Raw genomic sequence first — 24727 nt, 5'->3', positions numbered from 1 at the left:
CTTTATTGTACAGATGTAAAAATAATTTCAAGCATGCAGACCCAGAGGTTTAATTGACGGTTTTTATTGGTTTGTATTAATTGTACTTCTTTATATATTCCAGCTACAGATCCTTTCAATGTTTTAAGTGTTACGATTATATTCTAGGGGTGCCTGGGTGGCTCAGTCGGTTGACTCTTGGTTTTGGCTCAGGTCACGATCTCACAGTTTGTGGGTTTGAGCCCCCCATCAGGGTCTGCACTGATAGCATGAAGCCTGCTTGGGATTCTTTTTCTTTCTCTCTCTCTCTCAAAATAAATAATTAAATTTTAAAAGCAAATATATTCCAAACTAGTTCACTAGAAGGTCTGGATTTGGGGATTATGAGGGTCATTCATAAGGGGGGCACTGATCCATGATAATTACCTGGATCCTTGTGCCTATCTTCAGTTTGTTAAGAACCCAGAATGGAGGCAAGGTATGATTAAATATCTCCAAACCTTCAGCAACTAATTTTGGGAATATGAGTTTAAAGAATTTTGGTATTCCTCTTTTGAATCTGTTTAGGGAAATGGGATTAAATGAGGGTAATCTAGAATTGCCTGCTCCAAGAATGCCTTCTCTAGGAATGAAACAGAATATGTTTCCACTCAACAGAACTTCAAAGAGAGGAATAAATATCCATAAATGACAAGATTATCTCAGAATAAAACTTTCAAGAAATATACAGAACATAGTATGCTTCATAATTCTTTCCCAAATGATATAAATGGACATATGTCATTCTTTGCTACAGAGGGTTCATAATACTAGTGGGGATTTTAAAGAGTTGGGGGCAATCTAAAGTTCCTCTTAACTTGAAATTTTATGCTTCTAGAAGTTCCCTAAAGGCAAGAATCCAACTTTTAAATTATGCACCTCCTACTGGCCCCTGACTCATTTCTGGATCCAGAGAACACATCCCAGATATGCTCATCAAATGAATCAAGAGAAGCCAATCTTATCATTTTAATGATTTCTGGGGAGACCCCTTTTCCTAACTTGTTGTAGTTTTTGTTGCTATCACAAGCATTTTGTGGCAGGTATTACTATTTGCAAAAGCAAGTTTCTAAAAAATCTGTAAGAGTTAAAAAAGAAGGAAACTTCCAGACACGAAAAATATATATAGGAATCCAGCTGTACCCAGGCCACTGACTCACTGACTCATTCTGTAATCACAGCTCAGAAGCTAGCACTAGGCTATTTAATGGCTCTAAAAATGTTCACATGAATCTAATTCCTTAACATGTATATACCACAGGAGGCAGGCCAGTCAGTGCACTGGAGAGTGCACTAACACTCTACCTATAAGGAGAGACATCTCTACCATAGGCAGGCACTTTTGCTCAAGAGAGATTCAAGCTGTTAAATTCTGCATTTTTAGTTTCAGGTTTAGCCCCCTCGCAACCCCCCTCAATTTCAACAAATAGCCTTGATGATGAGGATACAAACAACTTCAACCAAAATAAGAGCTACCGATCACAGAGCGCATTTCAAACTCTCTGCTAGAGACTCTTTGGTGAATGATCTTGAATTTCCCAGACAAGTTGGTATTATTATGCAAATTTGTTTGGTGGCGAACCAGAGGATCAGAAAGGTTAAACAATTAGCCTGGGGTCACACAGCTAAGACTAGAGGTGGCCCTTAGATCTGGCCCAGGTTGGAAGCACAGGTTCTTTCTCTTACCTGGTGCTGCTTCGTTCCTCGACCTCTCTCAGTCCAGGTCTTGGCATTGTCCCCGCTGTCTACCTGCTATGCTGTTCTTTGTTAAGAACACTTCCAATCTTACTGAGCCCTCTGCTGGAGGAGTCTGCCTGACCACACCTCCTTCCTTTGTAGGCTTTCACTTCTGCTAAGCCCACTCGTCTTATTTGTGCCATGCTCTCTCTTATTCAACAAGATTAGTAAGTATCTGTTCAGTCCCAGGCCCTGTGCTAGGTTCTGAAGAAACAAAGACAAATGAGACCCAATTCTTATCTTAAGGAAACTCCCTGTTTAATTCTTTGAGTCCTTTTAGAGACTCGTACACAAAAAAGCAGCAGTCATAGAGGTTGGCACCCTCTCTATCTCAGCAAACTCTCTGTAGGGCTAGGACAATGCCCGCGGCTGCTGAATGCAGTGAGTGGAAGGGCCATGGAGAGGAAGGGAAACAGCCTGAGAAGAGGACAGGAAGGAGAAACCGAATGGGCACAAGGGAATGACACACACTAGTGTCACTGTCTTTCTGTTCTGAATGGTACCTCCCTGGCCTAAGTACTGCACCCACAGCAGCACGACACCATCCACGGATCGTGCCCCACATTACCGTGGGGTTCAGAGCACTGCTGGCCACACTTCATTCATTAAAATGGAATGGTTCTTATTTGCATTCCTGTACTACGCTGTTCTGGACTCTGAACTCTTCTCCTCAGCTGCTCCCTAAAGAACCAGGCCGACAGCACCTCAAGAACTCTCTGAACATCAAGCCCACCGGAGAAAAGAAAGTGAGCAGAGACTGTGTGTGCTGCATGTCTGCCAGATCTGTCGCCTCCCTTCTCTTCCTTGGCTGCACCGTCTATTCCTCTCAGCTACCTGGGAGCGCTAGGATGGGAGCCCAGAGCGTGCGCACCCTTTGCCAGTGGTTCCTACACCAACATCATCACCACGACTCTTCAGTACGGAGAAAAACAAAACAGGACGGAGTCACATCCTTACCCTTGTAATTACAGCTTTACATTGGCTGATGTATGAGGAAAGGTACATACAGGAGAGAGAGCAGAAGAGGCAGAGGGATGAAGGGAAAGGAAACACAAGGAAGGGTCTGGTTATCAGCAAAAGCAAGGCCACACTATGCTTAGCATGGAGCAGGAAATTGCCTACTGAAATGCTACTGGCAGCCCAGCACACTTCCAAAGTATACATGCCAGCAAGGGCCTCTCCGGCAGTGTTGAGGGCTGTTGAGGGTCTTGGTTGTTACCAGAAGAGAAAGCGAGAAGGGAGGTACACCCTATGATTTCCTCTGCACACACGGGCAGGCTGTGCCACATTCCTGAGGACTGGAGACAACAGTCCCATGTTTCTCAACCAGTGGGCACTGAGGAGGCCCTCAAACCCACCACCAAGGAGTAAAAGCTGTCATCAGCTGCGCCTCTCAAACACTGTATGGGATTCTACAGCAGCTGTGAGGTCACACAGTCCACTCAGAGTTTGTAATTACAAGCCCGACCCTGTCTTCACCGGGTGAAAAGCAAACACCTTCTGATCAAGACATGGTTCACACTGAGCTGATGTTAATATTAAGAGGAGGAGCCCCGGAATAAATTGATAAATGCAGACCTGCTCTCTTACCAACTAGGTTAGTTTTGGGGCCAAGGGAATCAGGCCACTCCAGGAATGCAAACATTTTCTAAGTGTGAATGCCTTTTTAATAAAAGATGTACAGGTCTACAGATGAACATCTTTTAAAATCAGCTGATTTTAAATCCCAGACTGTTCTTTCTCAGACATTTCCCTAAAATGCTACAATGAATAGTGCCAGTCAACGGTGGTAGTCTCAAGCTCACACAGGAATAAGTGAGACGACACACTAGGTATGCTGGTGGCTCAGCCTTGGGGGTGAAGTACTTTCAGCTACTTTTGAGAAGAAGGAAGGAAAGTACGAAAAAAAGGAGAATGGCTTTGCATGGGAATTATCTGCACTCAGTTTTCTAATCTTTAAATTAAAAAAAATTTGTTAATGTTTATTTATTTTGAGAGAGAGAGAGAAAGAGAGAGAGAGAGAGAGCATGATCAGGGAAGGGGCAGAGAGAGGGAGACACAAAACTTGAAGCAGGCTCCAGGGTCTGAGCTGTCCACCCAGAGCCTGACGTGGGGCTCGAACTCACAAACTGTGAGATCATGACCTGAGCCAAAGTTGGATGCTCAACTGACTGAGCGACCTAGGAGCCCTAGTCTTCTAATCTTTAAAACCAGACATCTATATGGATCATTGCTGATAAGGTTCAAGGGTGCAAATGAGCCCCAGATTTGAGGGAAGCACATCAATCATATGAATCATAAAGAAATCCACAGGTTCTTGGCCTGGGGCCCAGGGATAGGCTCCAGGGAACTACACAACTCTGACATTTGACTTAAGAAATTAGTGTATGTGATATCATGTGCATTAAAAAAAAGACGTTTATTCTGAGAGAGAGAGGAGAGAGCAAGTGTGTGTGTGTGCGTAGGGGACGGGGAGAGCCAGACTCCCAAGCAGGCTCCATGCTGCCAGCACAGAGCCCAACATGGGGCTCAATCTCACCAACTGTGAGATCATGACCTGAGTCGAAATCAAGAGTCTGATGCTTAACCAACTGAGCCACCCAGGCACCACTAATGTACATTTTTATAGGGAGACTCTTTATCACTTTTACCAGATTCCAAAAAGATACTCACCACCAAAATAGTTTACAATTTTGCTTGAGAAAAACTAACCAGATGCATGTGGTACTGTACTGAGATATTCTTTATTTAATATAAAGGTGTTAGTGCGCCTGGGTGGCTCAGTCGGTTAAGTGTCTGACTTCAGCTTAGGTCACGAACCCATGGTTTGTGAGTCTGAGCCCGCATCTGGGTCTGCACTGACAGTGCAGGGCCTGCTTGGGATTTCCTCTCTCTCTCCCTCTCTCTGTTCTTCCCCCACTCTCTCTCTCTCTCTCTCTCTCTGTCAAAATAAATAAATTATATATATATATATACATATATATATATATATATATGTATATATATATATATTATATACACACACAGAGGTGTCGCGGGCGGGGGTGGGGGGGTGGGCAACAGACTCCTTGGTCATCAGCTATTCTTATATCCTCAAAAAGCAAATATATATACTTGTTTTTGCCTAGAGAAGATACTATAATTCCTATGAATACATGTATTTACTTGTTTTGCTTCTAACAATTAAACCCAAATGTATAGAAGAAAGCATATCTTAAAATCTTATGTGATCTGTATTTGGTAGTATACTCAGAATCTCCTCCATGGGGCCAACTTTTAATAATCTAGATACCTTCTTTCTCCTCTAAATACAATGAAAAACTAGAATTTAAAATCATTACCTTGCTCTGCAGTAAACTGTCATTTTCTCTAAGTTGCAAAATTAGACAAATGTCACCACTTCACATAAGGTTCAGGAGTCTGTGAACTGTCAGGCAAAACAACTATAGATTCCAATGGAATCAGTTAGATATCCGTGTAAAAAATAATGAGGTAAAAACAAATGAGGTGCCCCTGTTGTTTCAGAGGATTTTTACTCTCCAAAAAGGAAATGCAAAAGTAAATCAATCAAACAGAGCTCTTTGGAACTCTCCCTGCTCTCTGTCAAAAGCTCTCCCTTGTTTATCTCCAGATGAAACAGCGTCCTGGCCTCCTACACACCACCAGAGCACCTGAAATGGTACCAAGTGTCCAAGAAGCTGTCCTGATTGCCTGGTTAACGGACCTCAAGTTTTAATAACTGACCCCACAGACACCTGTGTTCAGAACAGGAGGACCTGGCCCATAGTGACAATTGTGTGCTGATGGCAGAGAGTCCAATGTGGGTTCAGCTTGAACTCAAGGCATGATGAGATCACGACCTAAGCTCAAGTTGGATGCTTAACCAACTGAGCCACCCAGGTGTCTCAAGTTAGCTTTTTTAAATGTATTTTTGCAACTTTCTTCTCTTTGCCACCACTACTTAGAAAATGCTGGTCCAGCTGCGGTGCAAAGGTAAACTGCACCTCGGCACCATGATCACCTCTGAATGAGAGCAGTCCAAATTTAAGTTTCACTAGAAATATTATACCACCTAATAGTCCTAGTTTATTTTTTAAAGTTTATTCATCTTAAGAGAGAGAAGACATGAGTGGGGAAGGGGCAGAGAGAAAGGAGACAGCGAGAATCCCAAGCAGGCTCCGTACCATCAGAGTGGAGACTGATGTGGGGCTCGAATTCACGAACCACAAGATTATGCCCGGAGCCTACGTTGGAGGCTCAACCAATTGGGCCACCCAGATGCGTCCCTAGTTTCTTTATTCTAATGGTACTTTTACATCTATCTTGAGAGAGCAGAGATTTCTTTTGGTGTCAAGAGTTGAAGGGTAAATTGAAACCACATCCTGCAGACATTCAATAAATACAAAAGAAGAATCAAGGAAGAGCAGGTTTAAATCTCCCCACATTCAGTCAATTTTACTTCTTATCAGTTTAAGGAAGAAAAAGCAATTTCTGGACATTTTGAGGGAGATTAAATCTCAAAACTCAAGCTCTCTTAGAATGACTCCAATTTTCAGCATGAAGCTCTGAGTTTTTTTGTTTTTTTAAATCAGCCCTAGGAAACCTACAGAACAGATCTGAGTTGCATGTATAGTTAGTTGTCCCCATGCTAACTTGTACCAAAGAAATATCTGGCAATGGTGAAAAGTCAGGAGAATAATTTGTAAGAACCCAACTTCCAATTTGGGCTATATAAAATATGGTGAGGATTGTATTAAGCCAAATGCATATATTAAGGAAGTACATTTTAACTTTGGAGGCTCAATGGTCAAATAGTACATGGAACAGCATGTTCACAATATTCAGAAGGGTGAATTTTAGATAAGAGGGAAGAAACAGGAAAGCTTGGTTCAGAGCAGACAGAAAATTCCACTAGACATCTAGAACTGGGTGCATGTCACAGGTTATATAAAAACTCTTCTTCAGATATAAATATATTTTATAGGGAGAATACTGTTTATGTTGAGTCTACAAATGTTCCTTTGTCCAGGGACGGTTCTATCCAACAAATGATCAAGTTATGCACTTTGCTTTTGTTGTGTTAGACACGTCATTACCCTGGATGCAAAAGGAAAAAGGGAAATCGGATTTCAGATGGAAACAATGAATTCCAGTTGTGAGTGCAAGGAGGTAGAATTTCTATTATGGAAACACACCAGAAAGGGATTAGATCATCTTAAATGCCTTGTCAGGGTTTGTAAATTTTGTTTAAAAAGATAACTTACTATTCAGGTTTTGGTTTTTACAGACTAACTCTGACTACTAAGATCTTTTTATTGCCAAAAAGCTAGTGGAGGAAAAAAATCCAAATAAACTGAGAAAGAAAAGATCTTCACCATTACAGTGGGAATGAAATATTTATTTTATGCTTTTCTTTATTAAAACAAATGCTATTGACACCTTGAACAGGTTTTGAACCAACACATGAAACTTGGTAATTATTCCCAGATGAAGTTTTCAACCTAAAAAGTCATATGTGAGCCAGGATTTCACTAATAATAAAAAAAAATTACATGCAAATCAGTATTTATGTATAGCCAAGTGATACTATGCATTAAAGTACCATTTTAATTCATCACCCATCTCTACCTTTCACATTGGTAACATCTGCTGGTCTTGTAATGGTGCCTTAGAAGATTATACAATTATTCTTTAAGGAGGTCCATTTCAGAATGGGGTCTGCTGCTGAAATACTGGTGAATTTAAGCCCTTCTTCATTATTTTCCATTGAGTGATATGTATCATAACTTAGGAATTTGTGAACAAATGCTCAGATAAAAGGGCCACAAAATGTAAAAAATAAAAATAAACATGGAAAAAATTCAAAGGCAAAACTGGCCCATGATGCCTTAACCACAGTTGTGCTATGTTCTGAATTTAGGATTGTACTCTTCTTCAGAACAAGGTTTTCAAATGAAAATACTCAGATTTATAACTTCATTATTTAAATTCACCCCCTGCGGTGATGCATTTAAATTCTGCAAGTCTGCAAGTAAGCCTTTAATTGTTACCATCTTCCATACTTCATTCAGTTGATTAGCATATGGCACTCTGAGATCCTAAGTATGGGTTCAATTTTCCACACAGATCTTCTTGTCATTGTAAAATGCACACACTCCTAGAGAAGCAACTTGGGAGTCTCGGCTTTGGAGTGAGGCAGATGTGGGCTGAAATTCCAACTGGACCACTACCAGCCTTGCAAACCTTGGTAAGTTATTCAAATATTCTGAGCCTTAGTTTCCTTGTCTGTAAAAGGAAGATAAAACCTGTCTCAGAGCCATGTCCCTGAGGTCGGTATTGACTGTAACAGGTTTGCGATGTTTGTAGGAGAACTCAGAGCAGTGTCAGGTATACAGCAGACATTCCATAAGTTCTGGCAGGTACTAAGAACCTTCTTGCCTGCAGTCTGAAGCGAGAGCAAGGCATCACGTGCAGACAATGTGCACTGAGAGCAATGTTCTGTCTCTAGGCAAAGGCTCTTACTGGCACTGCTAGACCCTATCTGGCCCTACACACTTTAATTAATTAATGGTCAACAAGCCGAGAATCTTGGATGCTCTGGTATACGTTAAACATTCTCACAGTCACATTTTGTGTGTGTGGCAGGGGGAGGGGGCTTCTTTTAACTCTCTACCCATACTCTTACAGGAACAGCTTTGCAACACAGAAACCAGAACATTATTACCTTAACTCATGAGGCAGTTAGCATATTTCCCTTGAAACAAGGAATTTATTTTTACTTCTTACCTTTTCAATTTTTTCATCCAGCATTCTGAAGAATTCTTGTTGGCTTTCAGAGATGTGCATGCTAAAAAAAAACCGGAGAGTAGTTAAGTGCGTATTTCAATGTTTTCTTAAACCCAGCTCCCTCGAATGAAAAACGCTGAGTCCCTAGACTTTGAGGCAGACATTTATTTATTGCCGACTTTTCCACTGAGATAGTCTGAAGTCATATTAAGGATAAATGCCATTACAGTAATCCTCTAAATGTGTTGCATAAAAGTCTACGAGTTCCTATGATTTAAGGAATACAATTTCTTTTCAACGTACATGTTATTTATAGTGATGTTACTGGGAGGTGTGTGCCAAATGATTTCTTCAGATACACATTTGTTAAAAAAAAAAAGGCGTAGCCAAGCAGTACATGGCATATTTCACACTGTGTGTAACTGGAAAAAGAAAATATATCCAAGTTGTTATGGTGAAATGTGTATTTTATAAAGACTGGTATTTAGCATGGTATTCAGCTGAGCATAGAGGTGTGGGCTGGCGGCAAACAGGCAAAGAACCTGACATTGTCCCTGAACGCTTTGTGCAGTGGTGACGGCCAATGCACCTTTTGGGAAGTGCAATTCCACTGGGATGTGGGAGTGCATCAGGAAGCATATCTGAGTAGCGCTTGCCCTGTGTGCTTGCTTGTCTAATGCTATTTAACAGCCTACTTAGTCAGATGGACACAATTTGGGGCGGGGGGAGACAAAACAGAAGAAGGTAAGGAGAACAGAGAAGAATCACAGATGGGAAGTGCGTGGGGAGGAAAACGTCTTGGAGGCAACATGGTCTTAATGACAGGAAATAGGTGTAGGTGGTCCAAGGAGGTTCAGGATTCTGGGCTAAGAGACACATCACACAACGAGCTTCTTTCACTGTTAGTGCTTACTTGTTGCAGTGGCTGAGGGTGGAGGGAGGGGTGGCTCTGGAATAGCTCCTTCCCTTCAAGTCTCGGTGTAGGGGACAGCCCACCTGACATACCCCTTAGCACTATGCCTCCTCCTTTAGGGGCCGCAGAGAATGGCACAAGGGACCCCACACCCTTCAGGCCTCCAATGACAGATAATGGGGCTTGAAGGAGGTTTTCCCCTGTGTGTAAAAGCAAGATTTAAAATCTGGGCTGGGGCGCCTGGGTGGCGCAGTCGGTTAAGCGTCCGACTTCAGCCAGGTCACGATCTCGCAGTCTGTGAGTTCGAGCCCCGCGTCGGGCTCTGGGCTGATGGCTCAGAGCCTGGAGCCTGTTTCTGATTCTGTGTCTCCCTCTCTCTCTGCCCCTCCCCCGTTCATGCTGTCTCTCTGTCCCAAAAAAAAAAAAAAAAAAAAAAAAAAATCTGGGGGCACGAGGACATTAGCTCTGATACAAGAGGAAAATGACAAACTATCTTATACCAGCAATCCACTTTCACTTCTATATCATGTCATTTTTCCTGTCCTTGATAATTCAAGTGAGGTATATGTCCTGTTTCAGAAACAGGCCTTCTCTTGTTGCAGGCTAGAAAGCCAGGCCAGAATCTGGGAGCATGAGAATATATTAAACAGCCTCCTTTCCTTCTCTGGCTGGGTGGAGAAGCCATTTTGCCTACCTGAGTTTTCCCAGATTCCCCATGGTTTTACTTCTTTAAGTGCCAAAACATTTTTCATTTGAGCCATTTTGAATGCAAACCTTCTAAACTTTTTTTAAAAAAAAAATTTTTTTTTTCAACGTTTATTTATTTTGGGGACAGAGAGAGACAGAGCATGAACGGGGGAGGGGCAGAGAGAGAGGGAGACACAGAATCGGAAACAGGCTCCAGGCTCTGAGCCATCAGCCCAGAGCCTGACGCAGGGCTCGAACTCACGGACCGCGAGATCGTGACCTGGCTGAAGTCGGACGCTTAACCGACTGCGCCACCCAGGCGCCCCTCAAACCTTCTAAACTTTAATAGAGGATCTATCACAAACATTACTTGACTTTCACTTAATGACTAGCAGCCACTCCCAAGGCCTTAAACCACAATGTCTCTCTGTGATACGGGAACACTCCCTGGAGCCTCTTGAGATGGGAGAGCTGGCTCTCCTTAAGCAAAGTGGCCTTAAACTATAGGCTTTTGTTCTCTGCCTGCTTTGAACCGCTCTCATTTCTTCTGGTCAAAGAAGGTATTGGTTCTCTTTCAGTTTTCTTCCCAGCAGCTGCTTCTGCCCCATGCTTAGCACACCCAAATCCATTAGAGTTGTGTCCAAAGTTAGTGCAAACAGGATCTGAGGGAGAGCCTGGGGGGCTTCCTGTGAGTGGTGAACAGGCATATTCTGGCAGTCAATGTGGCTGCTCAGACATGTTCTGGGCATCCTCCCTGTTCCTGGCCAAACTTTCAGCAGATGAGGTTGCTGGACAGCTCTGGGTCCCAGATAGAAAGGCATGTAGACATATAGACATAGATACATCTTAATAGATAACCACATACACATATGCACGCATATACACACATATATCTTAATATGGATGACCACACACACACACACACACACACACATTAGTTTCCCTGGGAGATTCCAAAAGATCTCATAAAAATGGCATTTTTAGGATCAGATGTCCATTGTGGAAATTTTTAGGTTAGAGTTTTTTACATATATTGCTTTGCGTATAATGGAAGGGAAATATTTAATCAATTGACTGAGTGGTCCCTATTTCAATTCATGTGATTCGTGACCCCTCACGAGGCAGTTCAGTTTGTTAGCATGGTGAAGTGTAGTCCCTTCCGGCACTAACGTTGGATGATTGTTACTAACTTCCATTAACCCTTTATTGAAATATCAAAACATGAAAACAGGGGTGCTTAGTTAGTACTCAGACATATACATATTAGACTGACAAGATCCCTGGGATCAGGAATGCAGAGCTTAGGGTCCATAATAGGAGCTTGATGCCAAAGGTAACAGTGAGGACCTCAAGATACATGTATAGTAAGCAAGCACAAAAACCTTAGTGGTTCCAGTTTTGTGTAGTTTACCTACTTTCTAACCATTAAAAAAAAGAAAAGGCATTCCTTGATTAAAGCAAACTGAACAAAAGCTACTCAACCCAGAATTAATTAGTCAAGACAGGGTGTTTTCAACCCTACCTGAATCCTGAACCAAACAGTAACCTCACTCTGGGGTAGAGGGTATAATGGTTGAGAAGTAAAATACCATTTTCATTTTCAGGTGTGCCTTGAAACAATTCTACCCAAACGCAGGCAACTGGCCTTCCGTCGGTGCATCTCTACCATCACACCCCATTGATACAGGAATGATGCCTGCTTTCTCTTTGTCTAAGAGCAAAAACATCCCGGCCTGCCTCTGTCTCATTTCAAAACCTACCAAGAAGTGTCTCCCAGCAGACGGACTGACTTCTTGCCACCTTGAAATATAGTATGTGGGCTGTGTTAGCCAGAAAGATGAATGGAAAGGTGACTTATTTATTATCAGACTCCGATGCACCAAATGAGCTCTTTCAGATAAACTCCGCCATCCCTGGGAGTGTGGCAGACACGGCCGCTTGGAGCCAATGGCACCAAGAGGTCCTTGCTGTGTGTACATCACCTTAAGTACGGTGTGACCTGAAAGCGCGAGGTTTACTCTGCTGTTCTCTGTGGGTTCGTTTCACAGGCAAGCCCTGAAATCCCTTCAACAGGGACAGAGATGGCATTTTCACTCTGATGAAATAAATGATCCGTCTCAGCGGTCTCCTGCCGGGATAAACACGGATGCTCTCTTTTTCACGTGGAAACTCTATCAACACAATGCATTAATATTAGTTTTTACGTTCAAACTGTGCTGTGAGAACCAGTCCTTAAGTAATAACTGGATTCTTAAGCCCTTTCTGCTGCACAATTTGGTGGCTGTGAGTGGTGCGGGAGAAAAAAGCACACTGGCCTGTCTTTCCTCAAGGTATTAGAAAGGGATAATTAGACTGTTTATGAATCCACTTACAAAGTGAGTATTTGATGCCAAGATTAATTAGATCTAAAAGTCTTTTAGAAAAGTCTGTATGCTGGTACCTTGATTTAACTAATCAAACTTAACAATTTCAGTAATTCCTATTTCTTTCTAATAAACTCAGTCGCGGAAAGCACAACGTTTTCCTGGAGCACTTCCCATGCCCCCAGATGGTGCTGGCAGAGCTCTTGTGAGTTAACCTTGAATCGTCAAAGACTCTTCTGTCTGTGATTTCTCAGTTTCATGAGACTAGGGATGATAACAGTATGGAATCTTAAAGACAAGTAATCAAAGGAATGAAGAGGGTGGGCAAGATGAGGGTTTGAGCTGAAAGATATATGGCTTCCATTTTTAGGGACTTAAGAAAAAGTTTCCAATAATAAAAGCCCAAGCCACAAAAGTATCAGAAGACAAGGTCCTAACTCCCTAATATTTCACCTGCAAAAATGAAATGCAATTACTCATTGGGTTCCTGCAAATCTTGGCCTGAATAGTTATTTCTTCAAAATCATCATCGTCATTGCTCAATTGGATCTCGGGCAAGTGGCTTAATCCTAATCCTCACATTATGACACACCCTTGCTTATAGTCACGCACAGCTACTTTTATTTAGTCGAATATACTTTTTTTAAGTAGCATAATATGCACTCATGAAGCCAAAGTAAAAAACGAATGCGAGGACCTTGACAACAACCTAGAGCTAATTTACTTCCTACCCATGTGTGTTTCTTCAATTCAAGGGAACCAACATCCCCTTACTTTCCCTTTGTATAGCTTTACTGCCTCTACGTGTGCTCTAAAATGCAGATGATTTATTTAGTTGTTTTTAACTTTACAAAGAGTGCATCATGCTTTCTGTAATCTTTCAGGATTTACTCTTTTCTCCTATTGTTATATTCCTCGGTCCCTCTAGTGTTGTGAGTTTTAACTAATATTTCACTGTGTGAAGGCAGTGGGGTTCATTTACCCAATTTCCTGTAAAAGGGCATTTGGGTTATTTCTTTTCTTTGCTTTTTTTTTGAAATAAAGTTTATTTTATTGATGGGGGGAGGGGCAGAGAGAGAGAGGCAATGAGAGAATCCCAAGCACACTCTGCACTCTCAGCGCAGAGCCCAATGCAGGACTCACAAACCGTTGAGGTCATGACCTGAGTTGAAACCAAGAGTCGGAAGCTCAACCGACTGAGCCACTCAGGCGTCCCAAAGGGCATTTGCGTTGTTTCTAACTGTTAAGGCATTCTTACCAGCATCAGATACTGTGACTGGCACTGGGTCATACATTATTTCATTTATAAATATCTCTAGCCCTGTAAGAGATGACGATTCTCCTCTATTTTTCTCTGAGAAAACTGAAGCCTGATGACATTAGGTCACTCTCTTGAGATCCCAAAGTCAGTAAGAATGTGCTCTGCATAGTACCTCAGATGAAGATGTGAAGACCATCTACCTTTATTATTAATAAATCTCCTGTTATCAGGTATGGGGTTGTTCTTCCACTTCTGGGGAAAAGAAACTCATTAACTTATGTATACACTGCATAATAAATAATAGTTTCTTAATCACCTGTGTCAGCAAGGAGGAAAAGTAAAACTTCTTGTGGCCTTCCAGAAAGATTTCGTAGTTGAATTCCAGTAACCCAGGTTCTGACTCATAGTTTAAAACTCACACACACACACACACACACACACACACACACACACGAATAACAGAGGATTTGCTTCCTAATTTTAATGTAAACACACAAGCCAATTTAGTCAATTTCTCTGAAAGCTTCAGCACATATCAGTTTGCAAAGGAGGCTGCTTCAGTATGTCTAAATTAAATAAGTATTCACAGTAAAGGGAAAAAGAAATTCTCCTTCTTATAGTCTCTTCTTAGAACTCAGAGATATGGGAAACATTTAAAAATAGCATATATTGAATGGCTTGGATGAAAACATGACTTGGTTGTATCATGAGATATCTGCTGTCTCTCCAAGGCAGATACAATTAGTGTTGATAAAAGTGATTATCAGTGAAGTGGACAGGAAGGTTGTGATTATGACATAATGTGTACCCAACGGTTCAAAAATTGGCTTTACTATTCCATTGAAATTACAGATGATAAGTGGATTTTAAAATGTCCAGTTTCCTTTGAAAGTAAAAAAATTAAATCCTTGATCTCATCACCACCCCCTGTCGAGGCCTAACCACCTGCAGCACCTCCACAGACACCGAGCCAGGGTAAAGTGATTATGAACTAGGTTATTTTTGTCTCGATTTCCTGGGAAGAATCAGACATAACACAACTTCTTCTGCTTATGGCATGGATTTATGGAACTACTATTACATACATGGATTTATTTTAGGGTGGGGGTGACTGTGCCACCAGTGTGATCAGCACCCTCAGGGAATTTGTTCATATTTAGATGGAACACCACAAAACAGATTTGTAGCTCTGGGAAAATGGAGCCTCTTTGAAGGAAAGGAGAGATAGCTTGAGTGTCACACAAAGTGCATTTTATCGCCAAGGTAGATTCGGTTCTAGAACAATCTAGAAAAATACCCATTATTCTCTTTAACTTTTTAATTGTGCAATTCATAACACATAGAAAACATATGTTATTTGTACAGTTTTACATAACAATAGTTAAAGGAACACCCATATCATCACCACTCAGATTAAGAAACAGAACCCCTGGTCCCATTGTCTTCCATCCAGTGAGAAAGAACCACGCTTCCAAGTTTAATGCCTTTTCATTTCCTTGCTTGTCTTTATTGTTTTATCACAGACATATATAATAGGTTGATTCATTCGGCTTGTTTTTGAACTTTATGCAAATGAAACTATAGCAGGCAGGGACTACCACTTACTTCCCTTCCCGTGCAACCTTATATTTATGACCTTCTTCCATCTTGACAGGTGCAGCTCTAAGTCATTCATTTTCACTGATATGTAGAATTCTCCAGGTCAACTAGGTCTTCCAGCACCCATGTACAAGTTTTTCTAGGGTATATAACTGAGAGGGGGAATCGCTGGTGGGCAAGGTATGCCCAGATACAATTTTCTTAGAAACTACAAACTTTTCCAAAGTAATTGTACCAGTTTATACTTCCACTAGGGTAAAGAGGCCTGTTGTTCAACATCCTGGTCAACCATTTGTATTGTCAGACTTCTAAATTTTTTGCCAATCTTGTGGTGTGAAATGGTATTTCTTCCTAGACGTTAGCTATTCATGTTTCCTCTTCAGTAAAATGGTTGTTTATATCTTTAGCTTCTTTTTCTATGAGCTCTCTGTTTTTTACTTATTGATTTATAGAGTTACTTTACATATTCTGGAAACCCAACCGTTGTCAATTATATGCGTGGTAAATATATTCCATCACTTCCTTCTACTCTCCTACAGCAAATTTTGATAAAAAGAAGTTCTTAATTTTAATGCGGTCATATTAATCATTTTTCTTCAAAGATCTGCATCTTTTGTGACTTTTTCAAAATTCTTCCCTACCCCATAGTCATAAAGATATTCCCTTTTATTTTCTTTTAACTGATTTGACATGTCTGTTCTGTCAGTTATTGTGGGTCTTTTTTGGCATTCTCTGCTCTGTTCCATTAGACCAAATCACAGTGTCTCAATCACTGAAGCTTTATAATACATCTTGATTATCTGGCAGGCAAAACTGAGCTCACTCTGAAAATATTATTAGCTTTAAAAACAATATAAGGAAAAAAGGAACTAGAACTCACTTTGCTCTGGGTTGATGAACTAATCCTGGAATCTCTTTATTAGTTTTAAGTCTCACATTTGAACTGGCACTTTTTTCCTGAAAAACACAAACAGACACATAGAAGACAAGATGAGAATCGACAATCAAACAGCAGCATAAACTGTCATCACAGAAATGTTAGTTTTGCTTGAGACCCTTCACAGCTGGTTGCTTCACAAGGACAAAAATCCTTGCAAAGAGATCACACTGTAAGGTGAAACCGCCAGAGATTTTGGAACACTGTCGTGAAAAGAGGCGGGAGTTTTAAAAACAGCTATTAACTATTTTTGAAAATTATGTGCAACTCATATGTGATTTTTAGGTGTTTTTAGGAGTTACTAAAAATAGGAAGACACTCAAAGAACAGAAGATTCTAGTGTCAAAGAGCTGCCGTAGTATAATCACAGACACTGTTCACATGCCCAGGTCAACTAACTTCAGTGCATTCTATTTATAAAAGACATCTGTAGTTACTGAGACATGAAGTTTGCACAAGGTCCTAGCAATGACAGAGAGAAGAACATGATTAAAAATAACTAAATCTATTCCACTCATAACAAATATTGTGAGATTGAATTCAATTGAATTAATAAAATTCACTACCAACCTATATTCGAGAAGCACTTCTTTGGCTTTTAGTCTGATCTGATTTCCTATTCCCAGTATACTAGCCACATGGGAAAGAAACACTCTCAAATCTTAAATGCAAGTATATCGGTAAGCACGCTGCCTCAGTCGTGGTACTGCTCTGTATTTAGACCATCTCAATAATGGCACTGCTTTGTATTTATACATTACCTTTACAAAATATTCAGGAGGCGTTATAATTGGCTCCCAAAACACACCCCCAAAATGAAAGTCAGGGCTGTTCTCAACCTATTTAACAAGTGCCGGTGTGCATGCAAGGATCTTGATGTGCAGCAATAATTCAAAGCCTAGGCTGGGGCAAGGAATAAAGACTCGCATGGGCTGGCCCGCTGTTCTTCCCAGATGCAGAGGGATGTGGGATGACAGATAAAACAGATGGCCCCCAAATGAACTCTTGCTTCAAGAGTTCATCTTTCTCTCAGGATAGCAGAAGCCATTTAAATCCGTGAACCTCCAGTGATTTACACACTGTGGGTTTTTGGCTATTCACCATCAAACGTGAGCGTATCTGTATAACATCGGTACTCCACAACAGAGGGTAATTTTGTCTGTGATCTTCTAGGAAAAGAAACAACCATTACGATTCTTTGGCAGTCTATCTTACCTTCTTTACCTCACACTAAACTTTGGAGTGTTTTCACAACCTTTTAATGGGTATAAAATATATAACTGTTCCTTCTGCTGACACAGTCAGGGAACAACAGACAAAGTACCTTCGTGTTTACAAAGCAGGGCACCGGCTCCGGGAGGGCGAGGCCCAGCACTTGACGGGAGCTGCGCGTCACATTACTGGTTGCACAAGTGAGCAAGGTCAACATGTGATGAACGTCTTTTTAACAGTGAGAGAGAAAAATAGCTCACATGTCGTCCCTCTGGAAGGACTGCAGAGGTAGGTTCCAAGTTAGTCATCTTTTTCCCCTTAAACTTCCTGTCAGCTTGGATTAAGCACTGAAAATAGACATATGACGGGGCCTTCCACTTTTTCTCTACTCACATAAGTTCCCAAACACTGAGCTAAAATGATGTCATTTTGAACACTGCTGAGGCAGGAACGCGGCTTCTAATACTAAAACTAGAAACCGTACACAACTGTATTCTGTTCATACTCAATCTATTAAACCGTACCCTTCATAATGGCACTGAGTCACCACATCTTCCTTAAAACCACACTGTGTGGTTGCTAGGAGAAGAAGGAAATCCCAAGCAACAGAGGCTGGGCGGACGGGCCGGGCACTCAGTCCCCGAGCGGGAACGAGCCAGCCCCCCGGACACCACGCACAGGTGCGCACTGCCAGGAAGCGGGAGGGCCAAAACCGAGGCAGAGGCTCGGGAAGGAATCTCAGCTTCAGATTTCCCAGTTACACAAAAGGAAAAAGAAAGTATACATAATTACACACACATTTCTATGGATTGCACATGTAAAATGCATTAGTTTTTACAAATCACCACTCACCAAGATCGTAACAACGACCCAATGACCACGTACTCTAAGTCAGGCACTATTCTAAGTGATTTCCGTATATGAACTCAGTTTAATATTCACAGTTATTTACATATATTAACTCATTTTTACGTCCACATTTCTGAGGTAGCTACCGGTTTTATTTTTACTTTCTTCTTCTTATTTTAAAGTTTATTGATTTACTGTGATAGGGACAGAGACACCATGAGTGGGGGAAGGGCAGAGAGAGAGGGAGAGAGAGAGAGTCCCAAGCAGGCTCCATGCTGGCAGCACAGAGCCCGACATGGGGCTTGGGCTCATGAAACCATGAGATCATGAACCTGAGCAGAAACCAAGAATCAGACACTTGACCAACTGAGCCACCCACGCGCCCCAATAGGTACCGTTTTTATCCCCATTTTATAGATGAGAAATCTGAGGCATTGAGAGATGAAGCACTTACCTGAGACCACACAAGAAATAAGTGATAGCATTGGGATTTCAACCCAAGAAGGGTCCTCCGCATCCACGCTATCGGCCACTAGGCTGGCAGTTCTCAAACCGTTTTAGTATCAAGCACCCTTTGCCCATATTCTCCAAATTTTGACACATTTCATTATACAAGATGAAAAAAGAAATCACATTTGTTAAAATCACCATCAATCTCATCAGGAAAATCTTGACAGAAGCTGTCAGAATCCTGACAGAAATCTGTCAGGAGATCCTGACGGAAGCTCGTGGTGGTATAAAGTTTTCCAAAATTCTAATTTTGGTTTAACATTTGAATTTTATGACTGGCAACACATACTGCCAATTGTTGTCTTTGAAGTGACAAGTTCTCTTCATTCATTCTTGAGACGATGTTTGCCAAATACCCAAGTCTGAATATCCATAATTTATCTGCCACACATTTTTTTTCTAAAGTAGAGACGGTGTTCCATAAAAACAATATCTAGTTCAGCCTGCAACTCAATCAACTGCAGAAGTACTTTTCCTTGGGATAACCGTCCTACCTGGGTGTGCAGAAAAAATGTTTTATGTGTGCCTATCTCCCATTTCATCGCATAGACTATTACAAAGCTGTGCACAGGTGTGCCTGGGTGGCTCAGTCGGGTAAGCGTCCGACTTCGGCTCAGGTCACGATCTCACGGTTTGTGGGTTCAAGCCCCCCCGTTGAGCTCTGTGCTGACAGAGCCTGGAGCCCGCTTCGGATTCTGTGTCTCCCTCCCTCTCTGGCCCTCCCCCACTTGCACTCTGTCTCTGTCTCTCTCTCAAAAATAAACAAACATTAAAAAAATGTTTAAGAAGGTATGCATCCAAGGCACAAGACAATATCATTAAATAAAATTTACTGCTTCATGAAGGACACTCTGAAGTGACAGTGGAACGTGTTCTTCCATTAGAAGCACATGGTGGTGGTGGATACGATGACTGCTGACGAGGTTTGGTGCCACCGCCTTGACTGGTGTTAAGACACCAGCAGTTTCACCCGCTGCAGCTTCTGTATCATCAGTGCAAATGTCAACACAGCAAAAAGGCAAAATGCTTCTTAGAATTGTGAGGAAAATGACCTCGAGGACATCCTGAGAATGTTATAGGGATCCCGGGGCCTGCAGGCCATACTCGGACTTGTATCTATTTCTTTCTTTTTTTTTTTTTTTTTTAACGTTTATTTATTTTTGAGACAGAGAGAGACAGAGCATGAATGGGGGAGGGTCAGAGAAAGAGGGAGACACAGAATCTGAAACAGGCTCCAGGCTCTGAGCGGTCAGCACAGAGCCCGACACAGGGCTGGAACTCACGGACTGAGAGATCATGACCTGAGCGGAAGTCGGACGCTTAACCGACTGAGCCACCCAGGCGCCCCTGTACCTCTCTATTTCTTTTGCAGAAAGGGGAACAACTGATTCTTTAATTTGCTATATGCCTTGTTTTAAAAAATATTTAACCACTTTATCGTGGTAACACTTATATTCCATAAAATTCCATTATAAATGTGTGATTAAGTGATTTTGGTAAGTTTACTGAACTGTGTAATTACCACCACAATCCAGTTTTAGAACAGTTCCGTCATCCTAAAAAGTTTCCTCAAACCCACTGGCAGTTGTTTTCTGCTCTCCTCTGTAGCCTCAGGCAACCACAAATCTGCTTTCTGTCTCTCTGAGTATGCTTTTTATAGATTCACGTACATGGAACCTTATAATATATAGCCTTTGGTGTCTGGCATCTTTTGCTTATAATGTTTCTGAGGTTTATCTATATTGTCGCATCTTTTAGTATTCCATTTCTTTTAACTGCTAAATGATATTCCAATGTATGGATATACCGTATTATATGCATTCACCACTGGACGGATATTTGGGTTGTTTCAAGTTTGAGGATATTATGAGTAATACTTCTATGAACACTCATGTGTAAGTCTTTGTCACTTCTCTTGGGCAGAATTCCTAACACTGAAGAGCTCGATTATATGGTGAGGTACATTTAACTATTTAAGATATCACCAAACTGTTTTCCAAAGTGGCTGCACCATTTGACATTCTCACTTGGGGTGCAAGACGGTTCCACTTTCTCCGTGTCCCCGCCAACACTTGATCATGTCTTTTCAATTACTGCCCGTCAAGTGCTGTCTGATTGTGGGCTTCATTTATTTTCAAAAACATGACTCATCTGGATTCGTTCTCTGTATCCCTCAGAACATCCAGCACCTTGCTACACAGAATCATCGACGTGTTTATCAGTTAGCTGTGTTTGCACTAAGATGTCAGTTTTATATTTGCTGATAAACATCACTTAACTCTCCTCAGGGTTTGTTGGTTGGGGAAGGGGAGGTTTAAAGAGGTCTGCTTAAACAAAGAAAAAGAAAAAGAAAAGCAAACAGAGAAAACCAGAAAGGGCTGGAAAGATGAGGGTATTGGGAGCCTCAGATAGAGCAGACTCACCAGAGAGCCGAGAGTCGTGCCACATCTGGAGTGCTCCAGACACAGGAACGCAGAATTTGAGAGATGAGGAAGAGGTAACTAAGATAGCATTTTCCCTGGCAGAAAAGCCCCTCTTATTGGTATACGACACTTGTAAACTAAGTACCTAAAATAAACTGGGACCAAGTGGAGCTAAGATGAAGCCATTGAATAGGCCACCAGAAAGCAGTCTGTAGAGCAGCGGTTCATGACCCATCCATGCTGGTATCAGAATCATCTGGGATGCATGATAAATACAGATTCCCAGGCCCTACCCAAGACTTCCTGAGTGTCAGTCTCTGGGATTGAGGCCCAGAATGTGCATTTTAAAGAAGAGTCCTAGGTGACTCTTAAATTCAAAAAAAGTTTGAGAACTTCTGCTTTAGAGAAAAGATACCTTTGTGCTAAATATGCTGCAAAGCCGCTCTGGGGGTCCGTAGAGAGGCCCACCAGAGCAGCAACCCCTTTAACTGTTTTATACTTAGGGGCTCTGTAAGTTGGAAAAAAGCATTCGTTTCTCAAAAATATTTGCAAACTAATGCCAGGTAGTGACAGGTTTATGTAAACAGTAAATCAAACAACTTTCTCCTTTGGAGTAATTTTCTCTCTTTATGAACAGAACACACTTGCCGGTGTCTAGAGTAAACTTAACATTCTCTTAGTTCCTCTGAGGCCGGAGACAGTCAAACCAACTGTATTTATGCTGCTTCCCCAATCCCTGGGTGGCATCTCCCAAAGGGAAAGTCAGAACCCTGAGAGAAACTGACAGCTTCTTTAAAAAATTTCCCCGAACCTCCCCTTCTTCTTCTTCTTTTTTTTTTTTTTTGAAGATTTTATTTTTATGTAACCTCCACACCCAACACGGGGCCCAAACTCACAACCCTGAGACCAAGAGTCGCATGCTCCACTGACTGAGCCAGCCAGGCGCCCCACCCCTCCTTAATTCTGAAGGCGGCCACACAATGTGTCTAGGCATCTGACAGAAAGCTCCCTCCCTGTTGGTGAGAAATGGAACTTCTTTTCTTCCATCACTTGTTGGCCTGTGTTGTCCCCTGAGTCTGAGTGGATCTAGGTAGCTGTCACCCTGTGAGGCTCCCTGAACTGTTCCTGGGTTGGAAGCGTGGGGAGGAACCTCAATTTCTTTTTCTGGGCCCAACAGTAGGAAGTTCAGTCTTATAAAGAAATCTCAGGGACCAGATGGATGCAGGAAGCTGGAGTCCTAGAGACAAGTAGTGGGGGTTGGAGAAACAGCCCCTGGAATTGCTAGTGAAGGAGCTGTTCAGAGCAAAGACACACAAGCACTCACTCAATGTGACTTTGCAAAGAGTCCTCCCTACATACAGATCGCGTGTGTGTACAACTGAATCCCTGCATTTTAGAAAGTACATGAAAACCAGAAAAGATTCAGGGTGTGGGGGAGGGGGCGTACACATATTTTTAAAACAGGAAGACATCAGCTATAAAGTAAGTAAGTAATTATTCCACTTTGAAGGAGTAACCCATAGGATGTACTCTCTAAGAAAACAGCCTCATTTGATGTCTTATATGTGATTTCTCATGTGGTATTAACATGGGATAGGATACTGCTTCTTTCAAAAATAAAGGGGGGGTGCCTGGGTGGCTCAGTCGGTTAAGCGTCCGACTTTGGCTCAGGTCATGATTTTGCGGTCCATGAGTTCGAGCCCCACATCACTCTCTGTGCTGACAGCTCAGAGCCTGGAGCCTGCTTCGGATTCTGTGTCACCCAAACTTTCTACCCCTCCCCCGTTCATGCTCTGTCTCTCTCACTCTCAAAAATGAATAAATGTTTAAAAAAATTAAGGAATTTTAGCTTTTGTCTTCTGAATGATGGTGATTAGCTGAGCCACATTCATTCTACCACAATTTTTGGATATTAAAAAATAGCAAGGTCCCAGCCACCAGATGTAAGTGTTGACTTAGATCCATCTACATTATCATAATTTCATGAACTCAACACTTCCATCCATAATTACCTGTCCAAGGAGATTATTCAAATTATTGGTATTTGGTTAGAATTTTAGTAGTGATGGAAGTGACATGGAAAGTATCAGCTTTACGGAAATTCTTTTTCTATAAATTAAAATACAGCCATGTATCTCGTTTTACACTGAGCAAATGTCAAGTGCGGCAAATCACTTTTAAGGCTCCTAATATATTTTGCACTGTTGTTTCTCCAGATAGATTGTAAACATTTAAAGTAACTTTAAAAAGTAAACAGAGGGGCGCCTGGGTGGCGCAGTCGGTTAAGCGTCCGACTTCAGCCAGGTCACGATCTCGCGGTCCGTGAGTTCGAGCCCCGCGTCAGGCTCTGGGCTGATGGCTCGGAGCCTGGAGCCTGTTTCCGATTCTGTGTCTCCCTCTCTCTCTGCCCCTCCCCCATTCATGCTCTGTCTCTCTCTGTCCCAAAAATAAATAAATGTTGAAAAAAAAAATTAAAAAAAAAAAAGTAAACAGAGTTGTAAGAAGTTGCTCAGAACAGATTAAGTTGTGTACTGACAAATTTAAGACAGTTAAAGTGACTATGCCAGTATCTCAGTAATTAAAAGTAACAAGGTATATACAATGTTGTCAAATTACACTGAGACTTGGAAACTGAGGATGTTTGCAATAAGATGAGGTATCTCCAAGTTTTTTTTTTTTTTTTAAAGCTTATTTATTTATTTTGAGAGAGAAAGAGAACATGAACAGAGGAGGAGCAGAGAGGGAGACAGAGAATCCCAAGCAGGCTCCATGCTGTCAGCGCAGGTCCTGATGTGGGCCTTGAACTCACAACCGTGAGATCATGACATGAGCCGAAATCAAGAGTCGGACACTTAACTGACTGAGCCATCCAGGTGCCCCTCTCCGAGTTTTTCAAAGAAGTATTAATACATACCCAAATAATTAATTAACTTGTCAGAACCACATTCAGTTTTTGTCTGAGACACTGAATATCACTTAGAACGGGGGAGATTACACCGCGGTAAGAAATAGTCCCCAGTACTGGTGGTTCAATAAGACACAAGTTTACGTCTTGCACATGCTGTATGTGCAGAGGAGCAGCAGGGCTTTGTGTGTCCCTGCTCCTCAGGGATTCAGGCTCACAGAGGTCCCATGTCAGCACATGCTGTCATAATCAGCATGGCAGGGGAGGGGAGACCAGAGTAGAACAGTTAAGTGCTCATACTTACTTGGCCAGAGTGGATCAGAGAACCACATGAAAATTCAAGAGAGTGGAGAAAGTGTAATCCTACTATGTGTCTGAAAAGAGCTAGAACTGGAATATTCATGAATAGTCCTAATGACCACCATAATGCTCACCTAAAAAAAGAAAAAAGTATGTTTTCTTGACCACAGAACTACCTAACATTAATCACAGCAGTCTTCTTTTCTGAATAATCTGATGTACAACTG

The 24727-nt window shown here is 41.7% G+C and overlaps 1 protein-coding gene across 1 annotated transcript in view; it reads right to left on the bottom strand.

The window, feature by feature from the left end:
• Positions 1 to 24727, bottom strand: part of CUNH1orf21 (chromosome unknown C1orf21 homolog) — a 149241-nt gene that overhangs the window by 17034 nt on the left and 107480 nt on the right. Inside the window, exons 3-4 of the mRNA XM_040446572.1 lie at positions 16245 to 16321; positions 8542 to 8602 (exon numbers count right to left, since the gene is read on the bottom strand). Coding sequence (XP_040302506.1) covers positions 8542 to 8602; positions 16245 to 16321 — 138 coding nt within the window. The remainder of the gene's footprint in view (positions 1 to 8541; positions 8603 to 16244; positions 16322 to 24727) is intronic.

The sequence above is a fragment of the Herpailurus yagouaroundi genome, unplaced genomic scaffold (genome assembly GCF_014898765.1).
Source record: "Herpailurus yagouaroundi ecotype Mexico unplaced genomic scaffold, PumYag 195, whole genome shotgun sequence".
NCBI classification, from domain to species: Eukaryota; Metazoa; Chordata; class Mammalia; order Carnivora; family Felidae; genus Herpailurus; species Herpailurus yagouaroundi.
This window is presented reverse-complemented; position numbering and strand designations above follow the sequence as displayed.